The sequence below is a fragment of the Channa argus genome, chromosome 7 (assembly GCF_033026475.1).
Source record: "Channa argus isolate prfri chromosome 7, Channa argus male v1.0, whole genome shotgun sequence".
Classification (NCBI taxonomy): Eukaryota; Metazoa; Chordata; class Actinopteri; order Anabantiformes; family Channidae; genus Channa; species Channa argus.
Window position 1 is genome coordinate 835,810 of NC_090203.1, and position 13,648 is coordinate 849,457.

The following is a 13,648-nucleotide window of genomic DNA, read 5'->3' on the forward strand; positions in this document are numbered from 1 at the left end:
AAGAACAGGCAGTGGTGGTGCAGAGGAGCGACAGGTGCCTTCCTGTCTGTCTGGTCACCTGACTCACCTACTGTAACATTACCATTAGTCAGTTAGGAGGAGCCTGATTGTCTTATGTGTCTTCATGCCACAGCTTTTCTTGCCTATCTCACCTAAAGCTAAAGCAAGTTAACACCTATTCATTCATTGTAGTAGCTTTTGTAATGTTAATATATGATCAATAGCTTTCGTTGGTCCCTTCAGGCGTCTCCACAGCGGGACGTGTTCCACACCTCGATTTGGAATGAGTTTTTAACTCAGGACCAGTTTTAGAAGCCAAAAAGAATTGAGTGATTTATGTGAGTGAGTTATGATTTATGTTCTTCTTATTGTTACTTTACAGCAGTGAACCCTGTGGACAAAGCCAATGTCAAGAAAACAAGGATTAACTTTGTTAGACATGACGATAAACTTCTCACAAGTACTGACCGCAAACAATGTCCATTTAAAGAGAAATCATTCACATCCAGACACAAAAACACCTTCTTTTTGACGTTGTACTGACAGAGTTGGGATGTGAAGCAGCATAGTTCATGCTTTTATTTTGACGCTTCCATCCTGTGTGTGTGTGTGGCTGTGTGTCTGCTGTGTAGCTCAGAGGTGTGGTCGGTGTGAGGAAACACTGCAGCAGCAGCAGCAGCAGCTTCCAGAGCCTCATTCAGTCAAAACACACGTGACATGTGCTGATGTCATGTGGCTGCTGTCCGGACGTTTCTGTTTACACAGACATACTGGACACTGGACAGACTGTTCCAGCAAACACTCACATGGACGACACAGTGCTCATGTGTTCTTACAGCCCGCTGCTCTGAATACCCACAACCACAGGGGACGGCTCCACAGGCCGCAGTTCACAGAATTCATGATGCGGGTCTTTGTTTTAGTAGTTTTTCTACTATTTGTGCTCGTGTTGTGATTCTGTGTGGGAGGATTTTGAGGATTTAGGTAATTTCGTGTGTTAGGGGGTAGTTTCCTAAATCTTAATCTTTGTGGTCGTTGTGTTTCCCTGAGTGTATGTCGCTTAGTTGTCATCATCACTCATTACAGCCACTTCCTACATACAAACAACTACGTTCTTATGGTGCATGTTTCACATCTTTTTGTAACAGGACACGATGCATTTACACATATGGCAGGTGATCAACCTCACCCACAGTGTTAACCCAAATTTCCATTTCCATTCAGTCATTTGGCAGATATCCTGAGCTACAGAGCAGCAGAAAATAAGAAGAAGACATGTACAGTGCTATTAGAAGAAAACCTTTCTGTTTAAATGTCCATGAATGAGATTATTTTACATTTAGATTTAACACAAAGTTATAACAAGTACATTTCAGGCTTATAAGTTATGTTTTGGTTGTGATGGACCCAAATCGGCCTCATCTTTACCGTTAATAAAAATGTAAAATTACAGTTGTAGTGGTTTGTTTATGGCCTACACACACACACACAAGGTCTGCCCAAAAAAATCTAATTTTATCCAAACAATATGTTTTAAGAATAAAGTTAAAGAAAGAACAAAATGTTAAAAGAATAAATCAGAGAACTTTTAATCAACATAAGATTTAACACAGTGCAATAATAAATACTTTCCTTCATTAGAAATTGTGAATTCATTTTTTTACTCATTTACAAACAGCAATGCAATGTTTTGCACCAATATAATTTCTAGCATTTTTCCTTTTTTATCCAATCTTTGACCAATTTAGTTGCTTCTGGCGATGAATGAACTTTTGGAACAGCTGAATGGGCTTTGATACCGTGTCAGGTGAAGGGTTAAGTTTGGAAGGGGGGTGAAAAAGGGGCTTTTTTGTGGTTTGGGGTGTAACTGATGGTGAAGTCTCCATTAATGCTGAACCTGCCTTTGGTGAACCAGAGATTTTGCAGGAACATTTGCTGCCCTCCAGATGACGTCTTATCATGTCCCAACGTCTCTAAGATGTGTTGCTGCGTTCAGATTCAAAATAAAAAACATTTTAATCCTATTTTTAATTTTTTACATTCGATTGATTTGAATTGAATTAATTTGCCCAATTTGTCAAAAACAGGTTTGAAATAATGTGTGAATTGTTACATTCTCTTATTTTACCCATGGCCTGTTTTCTTTATCCAAGCTTTAATGTGATGGTTATTCGGTTCAAAACCGACAAAGTTCAGTTTTTTCAGACACAGATAATTTAGTTCACTGCCATTACAACATTCGCCTCAGCAACAGAACAGACACAACAACACTTAATAGTGACAAAATCCACACAACATGCCATAATTATCACCTATAAGGTCGTCACTAAAACATATCTCTGGTTGACTGTCAGTGATATTTTATCTGCTGTCCTCTGCTCTTCAACTGGCTTTTGGTTGAGAATCAGTCTCACTGTGATGCTGGACATATCGTTCCGTTTGTCCATGGCTCATGGTTGTGTTGCTCCCCCAGTGAAACACTGATCATTGGCCAGTGGTGGGCGAGTTTGGTGGTTTGTGGACATAAATCTTTCTGAACTTTAGCAATAATTGTGGACTTGTGGTCCACAATTATTGTGGTCAGACTATGCAGGTGGTGCAATAAATGATGTATGTGCAAAGACTCACCATCATTAACTTTAACACTGATACTTCTTTAATGAAAACGTTTTATTCTTGTTTTATTGAGTCCATTTTAACTCTTTGTTCACTCGCTGGTTCCAGTCTCTTAATTTGAAAAGCAAGAAGAGGTTGGAGCACATTGCGAGTTGGCCTTGACCTTATTTCAGAAAAAGATCACATTAAAAGTTGTGACAAAGAGAAATGTAGAAACCTGCAGCTGCTTTGTTTGTTACCATGGAGAAGTAACAACAGATGCTTCACACTTTAACCACATCCTGTGGCCACACAGTGGTTAAACACACACCAGCAAACACACACTCTGCAGCAGCAGGAAGTGAAGCTGAAACCTGCAGCAGCTTCTGGACTCGACATGGTCTGAAACCGTCAGCTCAAAATGACCTGGGGCCATGCATGGTGGGTAAAGTCCACCTGATGCAGCTCTGCATCTCAGGTGTTTGAAAGGCAGGTGGGCGAGCCGCAGTGAAAGCCTCAGCTGCACCACAGGCAGAAGCCACTCTCACCAAACCACAGAGGCTTTTCTGGGGGTTTCAGTGCTATGTTTGAAGAAGAGCTTACGGAACATCTGAGAAATTATTCCGGTAGACACACTATCTGCACTGAGGTACAAGTGATCCGATTGGCTGAGAGGAGACAGAAAACACATTTGGACCAGATGAAAACCTTTTCTCGTAAAACCTGTTTTATAACCCTGAGAATGGTCAGAAGATTCAGCTCAGTTTTTGGATCCTCATCTTGTTGCTCTCTGCAATCACGGATTTCCTGTCTGTGCTGCAAACTTTATTTATACAGCACCAAATCAAAAGGCACTTTAGAGAGTGAAGTCCACACTATAAAGACGTATAGAGAAAAGCAGGTTGTTAGGACCAGTAGCTGCACGCTGGAAAACACAATTCAATTCAATTCAATTCAATTCAACTTTATTTATATAGCGCCAATTCACAAGAAAGTCATCTCAGGGCACTTTACAGAATAAAGTCAAGATTATAAAGATATATAAAGAGAACCCAACAATTCGCCCTGAGAACACACAGCTCCAAAGCCGGGGACACCTGCAGAAAGGGACAGAGAGAGGGAGACAGAGAAGGACAAAGACATGTATGACAGAAATCTTTCTGACAGAAATTACACATATGTGAGTTATCTCTCATTTTAGCTCCAAACAGTTGGGAGGAGGTTGTAACCAGACAGATTATCTGTGCAACTGCCACAAACTTTATAAATAAAAAACAACAATGTATAATAATAATTGTGATAGCAATGTGCTGAAAGAGCAGCAGGTATCTACCACGTTGTCACTCTGCACCTGCAGTGGCCTATCAGATTTTGAAGGCACTTCCCCTGGTGTCTACAACCAGCTGAGAGGAGACACCTGAAGTCAGGACAGGTGGACAGCTGATCAGGTGTGAAGCAGCAAAAGCTCAACGCCGCCATCAGCTGGAGAGTTGGAGAACTGCAGTCAGTCTTTGTCCACACAGAGCAGGAAAACCAGAGCAAACACACAAACACATATCACAGCTGCTGATGGTCAGATAACACTCAGACACTTGAACACCTCCTCACTTGACTGGTGAAAAACAAACTGTTCTTTCTGTGCTCATGTTGTGTCTCTGTGTCCTCTCAGTAACTTGTTTGTGACTGTGAAAGGGCAGCAAGAAATGAGACAGTAGAAGTTTGCGACATGGTTCCTGCAGGATGATCTGTCAAACGTACAACCAGTGACTTATGTCAAGCTGTGTGACTGAGCTGAATCACAGGTGACGTATTCAGGAGGAACAGACAGACATGACAAGTAAGATTCTGCAGAAAGAGGTCAAGTGTGAGGGAAAATCCATAAATTTGCTCAGTTCCAGCATTTATCGACACAACATGCTGTTTTACAAATTATCGAGCACAGTTTTGTTTTTTTTTAAAGCAGCTGTTTGTCAGACATCCATCGCTGTGTGGGACGCGTCTGAAAGGAAAAACCCAAAGCACCACTTCCTCTTTTTCAAAGTGCTGAGCTGTAAAAGACAAAACAAGAAGTGACAGTACCTGTAAAGTCCTTCAGGTGTGGGGGACAAAGCTGCAGTGTCAGTGAGCGTCACGTACTGAGAGGATGAATTTTGGGTATGTTGTGTCCTGTGGAGGAGTTTCTGACATCATCACAGTGACCTTGTGAACAAATTCAGGTGAGATACCTGTGACTGATTCACAGCTTTGTCCTTATGTCAGATTAGGCAGCAATGAGTCGCTGGATGTTGATGAACACTGAGACAAATGCCACAAAGAACAAATTCTTCAAAGCTTTTATAGTTAGAATCGAACCAGGCGCCTTATTAGAGTCTGGGTATAAAATAGTTCTGATTTCATGCAAACATTACAGCATCACCACATATATTTAATAATTTCTTTCAAGAATAATACGACTAAACATTGTGACAACTAATCAGTTGTTGCCGTGTATGTGGGGAATAAAGCAAAAGGCTTTTTTTGTTGTGCACACTCTAAAATACATGGACGTATTTTCTCAGAGATGCTGTTTGCCTCGTAATACCACCAAGGCCACAATGTGGCACCAGAGGACAGTCGTCTCAGTAAATGCTGCGAGGTCACAATGGAACCACAGATTGTCCCGAAGCTCCTGTCGCGGGAACCTCAGTTACACATCAGCACTGCAGATTAAAATTGTTGACCAGTATCAGTCTAATCTGTTTTTCTGGTGGGAAGTGGCTGCTGCCCCTGCAGAGGATCATTGTGTCTATAGTCGGGATTTTACATCAAGGTCTCAATAAAATGGCAAATTTGAATGACTGAGGATCTGAGTTTGTTCAAACACTTTTAAGCTAACAAAACTACATGTCTATGACCAGATAATAGGGTTGTAATTTCTACATGGTTCATCCAATATTCTTTACCAAACCTTTAAATTCCAGACGACTGATTAGATCTTCAAATGTCAAAACTTTCAATAAAAGGCAAATGAAAAACAAACTCCCCATTAATGGGGAAAACAAATGAAAGAAAGCTTTACCATTCATGTACCTGTCACGGTTTTTGTTAGGGATGGACCCAAGAGAGGAGGCAGTGCGAGGGATGAACTAAAGGGCTTTTATTGACAGACTGAAAAGGGTAAATGCAAATCGCTCCTAACAGTAAGGTACAGAAAACAGGTTCAGAACTGATAAGACTCAGACAAACTATCCACAGGACCAGAACACGAGGGGCGTTAACAGAAAATAGAAAGACAACAGAAACCAATGTCGACAACAAGAGAGGAACTGAGTTAACCAAAAATAAACACTAGACTCAGGGATAACAAGGCTGGAACTAAATGACCACACGGGGAAAAACTAGGAGGAGTGTAACAAACTGAAATAAAACCGGGCACAGGGAAAAGCATAAGCTACTAAATAAACAAGGCAGGGATAAACATGAACTGACTAGTAACAGGTAATACACAGAGGGGGAAAAGGAAAACTGACAAACAGAGGTAAACCACATAAATAAGGCCCAGACAAACATAAGTCACTACACAGGTAACACACACACAGGGAAGTCTAAGGAAATTAACAAACAGATTAACTAAACTAACGGGACACTGATAAAACTGCCGACAGGAATATCACCAAACCTCAGACCAAAAAAATAACACAAAAGCACAGAGTCCAGAATACAAGAGTCCATGAAACACACATTCAGATTTTACCTGGAGTCCAGAGTCTACTGTGGGGTTGTGGAGGGTAATAATGACGTTAACAACAAGGATCTGGCAGGGGAGTGAGGGGAAGACTGAACTTAAATAGAGGAGGGAACAGGGGAAGCTGGGGAAAGAACCAAGGCACAGGAAGTAGGGAGAAAGGGCCACAAAATAAAAGTCCACAGACAGGAAGTGCACTGGGACCATGACAGTACAGAACAGGTGTAGACAAAACGGCCTACAAGTTTCAAAGTGACTTTGAATGATTTTGCTTCCATCCAGTCTCAGTGTGAACATGACTGGTAGGAAAAAAAAGAAAGCATCTGTGCTCATAAAGAGGCCAAATCGTCTCTGCCTCTCTGTGATCTCCTTCCTCACCAGCTACTGAACGCTCACAGCAGTGTAGCACACATCTGAAAGAACAAAGCCATGTGCACGTGTTAGGTGTCATGAACCATCAAAGTCACATTTTGAATCTGAATCTTTTTAAACCCAAACACCTGGTGACAATTTAGCTCCTGGGTCTCCTCCACTTGTGTAACCTGGATGTTGGATAAATCTTTGTTCTCTGCAAGTCTACATTTATACAGACTGAGGAGGCCTCATCTCATTATTTAGGTGCAACTTCACGTTGGCCTCCCAGGTTTAATTCTGGTTCTGATGTTTCTGGGTGAAAGGCCTCCGACTATTCTTCGTGTCAGACTCAATACTGTAACTAGTTAGCAACTTCTCCACATGATTAAAGCTAAAACTGTAGACATAAGGAGCTATGAGTCCTGCTTCACCTTCACATGGTGATGGACAGGAGTCTGACTCAATGCAAATGCACACACACTTCAATTTGTAAATGCAAACAAAGAGAAGGATTTGGGACCAGCTCCAGCCATCATCTCACACTGTTGGTTCTGGTTCATGGAGACAGTGTGACATTAGACCTGCTCCCAGCTTCAAACCCACCTGAGTCCTCGTGCCGTTTTCTGGAACCAGCAGCAGGCTCAGCTGGAAAAGAAAAAAAAAAACAACAGCTCATTAAAGCTGAGACGAGAGCAGCTGCTGGGTTTGGACCATTTGAATATGCAAAGCAAATGAGACGTGTGTCCAGCTGAGGCAGAAACAAGACTTTAGGACATGGTTCTCCACATGAAATATCATCGTAGGACATGCAGAATGTTACTCATTAGAACAACGTGTCATTTTAGTAGGACACATTGTTCATTCACCTCTAAAACTAACGTGACATTCAGACTTTGATCATTAGTGGAAGCATTTAAAAGTGTTCTATTCAGAAAGGATCTGATTGATTTGGGTGAAATGTGAGGAAAACAGCCCAGCGAAGCAAAGCTGCTCGTGTTGACTTTGTTTCATGTTGCTGAAAGTATTTCCAGATTAACTGGACTCACAGGGAGCGAGTGTGGACCTGGTGATGGTGGAATAATGCAGCTCGATCTCAGTGGCAGCTCCTAAATGATGACACACACAGAGGAGTTAGGAAGCTCTGCACATTTACTGCATTTATCTTTTTTCCTAGATATGGATGATTGACTATTTACATCTGAGCATCAATAAAAGATCAATCATATGAGCCAGTCTATCCCAGGAACCTTTGACAAACTTGTGTGTAACTAACAAAAAAAAAAAGGGTCATATCAGATTAATATATTTCAATAGGATTTTGATACTTGTTATTTAGCATTAAGACTTAATACATGAATGTGAAACTTTAACTTGATAAATAAACCAGGCTACTTCAGGGTAACAGTGAACAGGATGAGCTGAAAACAAATAAATGTTCAAACTAAGAATCAGATGTAACATTAAACATCAGTGGTTTAATTGGCAGTGTTCAGTCTTTTCTCCAGTTTCCTGAATTATGAATGTGATTGTTATGGTTTGTACTGCAGCACGTTTATATGCAGCAGCACAAACTGCTGAATAACTCACAGAGTTACTCAGTAATATGACCTGCTGTGTAATAACACTGAGCTGGCTAAGGAGTACTTTTACTTCAGAAAAATACATTTTGCTGCTACTGTCAGGATCACGACTTCCCTTCCTCTATCAGGGTTTTATGTTACAGTCACTTCCTGTTCCTCTCGTCCAGCTTTACCACTCATGGCCACTCCGAATCGTTTACACCAGTTCCTGTCACTATTTGAGTTCAGCTTTGCTGAACAGTTCTCTGCGTTCTCACCGCGACCTCCCAGCCTTCACTGATGACTGAGGATTCCGAGTACTGTTATCTGTAATAAAAACCCTTTCAGACAGATGTGCAGGACTGAAACCACTAGTAGAAACCTTTAGTTGACATTTTGCTTCAAAAGAGACTAAACACGAAAAAAAGAGCTCCTTCCGTGATCTTACGGTTTCAGATCAGTTGAAGTCTGGCAATTTATCAGAGATCACTTTGATCATAATTCGATTGTTACCACAGACACAAGAGCTTAAAGAGACTAAGGGTGGTTCATGTTTTCATGAAAAATCAATCTCCATGTGGTTGTTGGAAAAAAGCGTTGCGGGGGGGAGGTCACACACTGAATTTCTGTCCAGTTAAACGTTTCTTTCTTTGCCGGATTCTAGTCCAAATGTCCCACAGCAGTTACATGGTGGATTACTCACTACCTGACAAGCTAAAAAGGTTGTTCTTGGTAATGATGTGTTAATAAATTAGAGCTGCACAGAAGATGAACCCTGTCTCACCTCTTTTTGTCCGGCAGTAAACGATGACTCCTGCGGAGAGGAGCAGCAGCAGGAGCAGGATGAGGCCACACACAGTCAGCGCTATCACCAGACTGTTATCAGCGGGAAACATCCTCTCTGCTTCCCCCAGCTTGCTCTCTGCCCTGCAGGTCAGCACCTCCTCCTCCAGGTACGGCACAGAGCTGATCTGTCGGTACGGACCAGACTCAAAGGTCCACCCCTGGTTTTCTAACTGTCTCCTGGAGTCTGACAACCAGACAATTTTTGGCTGTGGATCACCCTCCACCTCACACTGTAGCATCCTGTCTGAGCCGGAGGGAGTCTCCAACACCCTCAGGCTCAGGATCTGGGGTTTAGCTGTTTAAAGGAATAATCATTGCTGGTCATAATTGTCTTCAATTCACTTTCAGTCTTATTTTGACCAAAGTTTGTGACATTAGCAAAGCCAAATATCTGAGCAGGTTCTAAAATGGAAAACAAAAAACTAGCAAAAAAAACTAGCTACAGTAGCTGAAAGAACAAAAAGCTGAAAAACGTGATTCGTTTTCACATCAATGTGAGAAACATTAATGTGAGCTATGAAGCCCGTCGTGTAACCTCAGCCAAACCTGTTACATGGAGCTCTGTGCTTTTCTGTATACTATTCCATCTGCTGTCCAGTTGCACACTGCAGATGTAGGCATCATCATCAGTCAGCTGGACCGTCCTGATGAGGAGAGACAGCTCCCCTCGCCGAGGGTCTCCATGCAAGGAAAATCGTAATGGTGGAGACAAACAGTGATTGGGTCCATTCATGGAGTCGTTTGTCACTGAACAGCTGAAGAGCGGTTCAGCATTTGAATTCCTAGGGAACCACTTAACATTAATGATCCCAGAATAGTCCTGTTGTCTGGGATGAGTAAAGGCGCAGCTGAGGACGATGTCTTCTCCTATGGAGACAGTGACCTCTGGAGACACCACCATGTCCCAAGAAGCTGAGAGAGAACCTGACGAAAAAGATCACATTAATCACGAGTTCAATACAGTCATGTTTTCAACAAATCTTTTTTGTGTCCTCTGTTCCAAACCAGGCAGATGGGAAACCGGTAAAACTGGAGGCTGAGTCTGGGACAAGGGAAGAGACAAACTGGGATCAGCAGAGGGGACCAGTACATTTGTAGAGGAGGTGATGAAAGAAAGTAAACACTGGTCTGCAGGTGGACTATCAGGGAATGATTAGTTGGACCCAGAAAAGAAAGCAAACAATAGTTTATTAGGTGATGAGTAACTGATGGGACAGCAGGGGTGGTGGTTCTGAATGGGTGAGTATGGAGGAGGTGACCGGGAGGCAGTAGGGCAACCTGACGGGATCTAAGAAACAAGGACAGTTAAGGTAGAGTCACAGGAACTTGCTAGGGACAAAACAATAGCTTACTGGTCGGGGAGTGGTGCAGCAGCAGAAACCAGGTAAGTGGACAGCAGGAGGCAGGGAGAAAGACAACCAAAGGGGGCTGGAAATTCCAGGAAGAGCAAACATAACAGGAGCCCAACAACGAGGTGTGTGGTCAAAGAGACTGATCACTCAGGAAAACGGGAAGACGGTCTGGCAGAAGAGAACAGGTGAATATGGTTTATATGGGGGAGGCAACAGGTGAAGTCCTTGAGGCTGATCAGGAGCCAGGAGAGAATCAGAGCTGATCACCACAGCAACTGTGGCAAGGACAGAGAAAAAGTCTGAGGACATCTAGAGACTGGATGGGGAACAGAGGCTCAAGGATGTTTCCAGGTAATAATTCAGGCCTGAGGATGTGAGGAATTGGTGAAGATGGAATAGGTTCAAACAACAGGACCAGAGCATGAATCAGAATGTTCATGTTCCCGTCTGGGCACTAATTTTGTTAATGCTCTGACTTTTCATCCACCTCAATCAACAGGTCAAGATTTTCAAGTGTCTAATACTTGTGTCCAAAAACTCATGATGCATGCTGTTTGGTCCCTTTCTACCTGAACAAGAACAGAAAGGCTCATCTCACCTGTGATGGTCACAGACAGGGGAAGGACATGCTGCTGCCACATCTTGACGCCAAGAAACACAAGTGGTAACAAAGAGAAACCAAACATTTTTACAAAAATAGAGAAATGAGGAAGTTTTATGATAGACGTCACAGGGACCTCATCATTTCCTCAAATGCGAGACAGTGCTGAAAAGTTTACTCTGAATCCTGATCCTGAAAATAGACACGAAGGAACTACACGTGGAAAAGCACTCCGTCCCGTGTCTGGACATCCTGAGTCACATGGATGACAAAGACTTGTCCAACCTTGTTGTGTGCTTTGTTCAGTCTCACCATGGATATCTGGATGGTCTGCAGGACTCTGAGCCTCCTCCTGTCTCTTAAAGCCGGTGAGACCATTTACACATCAGCTGACACACACACGTTTTTATTGATTTGATTGATTAGAGTTTGGGTTGGTTACTCACCCCTGCGGACTAAACTCACCATTCTGGTCCCAGGTAAAAACCTCAGCGTGTAAACATGAGGGACGTGTTCAGTTAGTGCACATACAAATGGCCAATGTAAAGGTAAAGGAGCTGCTTCAGGGTCTCAGATATCTTCTCTTTTCTTTACTGTGTATAAGGTGGTGGACTTCAAGATGTTGTTTGACTTCTTCCAGAGTCTTTATTTGTTGTAAGGTCCATGTTGTTGTGGCATTTCCCCATCTTTATCTGCAATCAGGTTCCGTTGAGATCACCTGGGTCAGGTGGGAAATAGATTTAGCAATAAGTGCAGGTAAGAGTGAAGTTGACCAGGTGTGATGAGTTTGTATTTGATTAGCATTCAGCTCAAAGCTACAGGCTGTAGACAGTGGAGACGACAGTGGAGACAAAAATATGTGACGGTAAAATCGCATGTGATTTGGTCACAAGGACTGATTGGAGCAATATGAACGGGGCAACTGAAGCGGAGGCAAAACCAACTGAGAATCTCTGTGCTTTTTTCCTTCTTTGTTTCTTAGCACTTATGTTTCTGGTAGCAGGGTGTATGAAAACATCTCATTCTAGTGGGATTTCCAGCCTTTTCTACTCCCAGAACTTTGAGTCTGTACTGACCAGTTTTTCAGGGTGTGGTCCACAGTCGACCTCAGCCTCCAGGACTGTGCCCCCTTTCTGATTTTTAAAGACTAGAATTCTGTCCCTGCTTTAACTGTCACTTAATCGTACACCCTTTGGAGAATTATCAGTTACTACATTAACATTCATTTTCCCCCATTGCCACCCTCCCTCCAGGTCTTGGCTCTGCAGACGACGGCTGGTCTATGAACGTGCAGCCGGAGGTACGAGCCAGAGAGGGTTATCCAGTGGTTCTGCCCTGCACCTTCAGCCATCCACAGCACTCCCAGCATTCCACCCTGCAGGTTCTGTGGCGTCTGGGTCACGGTCAGGGCTCCACCGTCCTGTACCGCTGTACCAGCAGGGCTGGGGCCCCCACCTGTGAGCCGGGGCCCCAGCAGGACCAGCGCTACCGGCTGGAGGGCAACCCCAGAGAGCACGACCTGTCGCTGCGCATCAACAGCGCTACCCTGCAGGACAGTGGACGCTACTACTGCAGGGTGGAGATTCAGGGCCGAGAACACATCAGCTTCGAGGACAAGATGGGAACCAGACTGAGAGTCGAGGGTACAAGCATACAAGAATAACTAAAACCACATTCACACGTAACACTAGCTGTAAGAGGGGAGTCATAAACCCATCAGATGGGAGAATAAACAAGTATACATGACAAAAAGGAAAATTTGTGTTCAGATGCTGGAAAGGTTCTAAAGCTCCCACTTGTCTGGAGCTCCAGTCTTTCTAACAGGGGGTGACTGTGACACTTTATTTACTTATCTTTCCCTCTTCCTGTCTGTGCTGCAGCTCCTCCAAAGATCCTGGCTCTGTCAGTGGAGGGAACCCAGCTATCGGGTTACAGAGCTTTGTGTCGGGTCCAGGGCTCGCCGCTGCCAGACGTCCAGTGGCTCGGCCCGGACGACCTCCTGGAGGAAGGTTCTCTAGTGGGGCCGCTGGCTCAGGGCTCCCAGGCGCCCTACCACACTGTCAGCCAGCTGAGAGACGTGGAGCCTGGTCAGCAGTACACCTGCAGCGCTTCCAACCCCTTGGGAAAAGAGCAGGCCACCCTGTACGTCCTGCCCCCCCAGCCCCCGCTATCTGTGACCAGAGCCTCTCCACCACTCCTGCTGCTCCTGTCGGTGTCTGTGGGGGCAAAGGTTTTACTGCTGGTGGGGATGGGGGTGTGGATGGTGCAGGGCGGAGCTCTGCAGGGGGGGAGCTGCTGGAAGAAGTAGTACTAAGAGGACATTAGTAGTACAACAATAATAATCATATTTCCATGGAGTACAGCCTTCACTGCAGCACCTCATGGACCCCGAGAAGTACACATAGTGTATTAATACACAACTGTAATAATCAAAAATGTCTAACAGTACCCAATTAATTATTACACATTAATAAACATATGACTAAGTTCTCATTGTGTTATAACTACATATCAGAATTAAACAAAATGTAATGAAAAGTTTTTCCGGTAATAAATGTTATTACCATGTTTGTTATTAATCACATTCTTGTCCAAATAAAGATTCAGTAACGTCCTG

The 13,648-nt window shown here is 43.5% G+C and overlaps 2 protein-coding genes across 2 annotated transcripts; one reads left to right on the top strand and one right to left on the bottom strand.

Moving 5' to 3' along the window:
* Positions 1-7,680: 7,680 nt before the first annotated feature.
* On the bottom strand, positions 7,681-9,989 carry siglec15l (sialic acid binding Ig-like lectin 15, like). Its single transcript, XM_067511555.1, has 3 exons — positions 9,625-9,989; positions 9,017-9,373; positions 7,681-7,779 (listed from the first exon to the last, which is right to left on the bottom strand). Exons 1-3 carry the CDS (start codon positions 9,977-9,979, stop codon positions 7,706-7,708), a joined length of 786 nt encoding a protein of 261 aa, XP_067367656.1. The 5' UTR covers positions 9,980-9,989; the 3' UTR covers positions 7,681-7,705.
* Positions 9,990-11,193: 1,204 nt separating this feature from the next.
* si:dkey-11p23.7 (V-set and Ig domain-containing protein) lies at positions 11,194-13,639 on the top strand. The gene is made up of 3 exons (XM_067511841.1): positions 11,194-11,399; positions 12,285-12,674; positions 12,912-13,639. Exons 1-3 carry the CDS (start codon positions 11,297-11,299, stop codon positions 13,337-13,339), a joined length of 921 nt encoding a protein of 306 aa, XP_067367942.1. The 5' UTR covers positions 11,194-11,296; the 3' UTR covers positions 13,340-13,639.
* Positions 13,640-13,648: the final 9 nt, after the last annotated feature.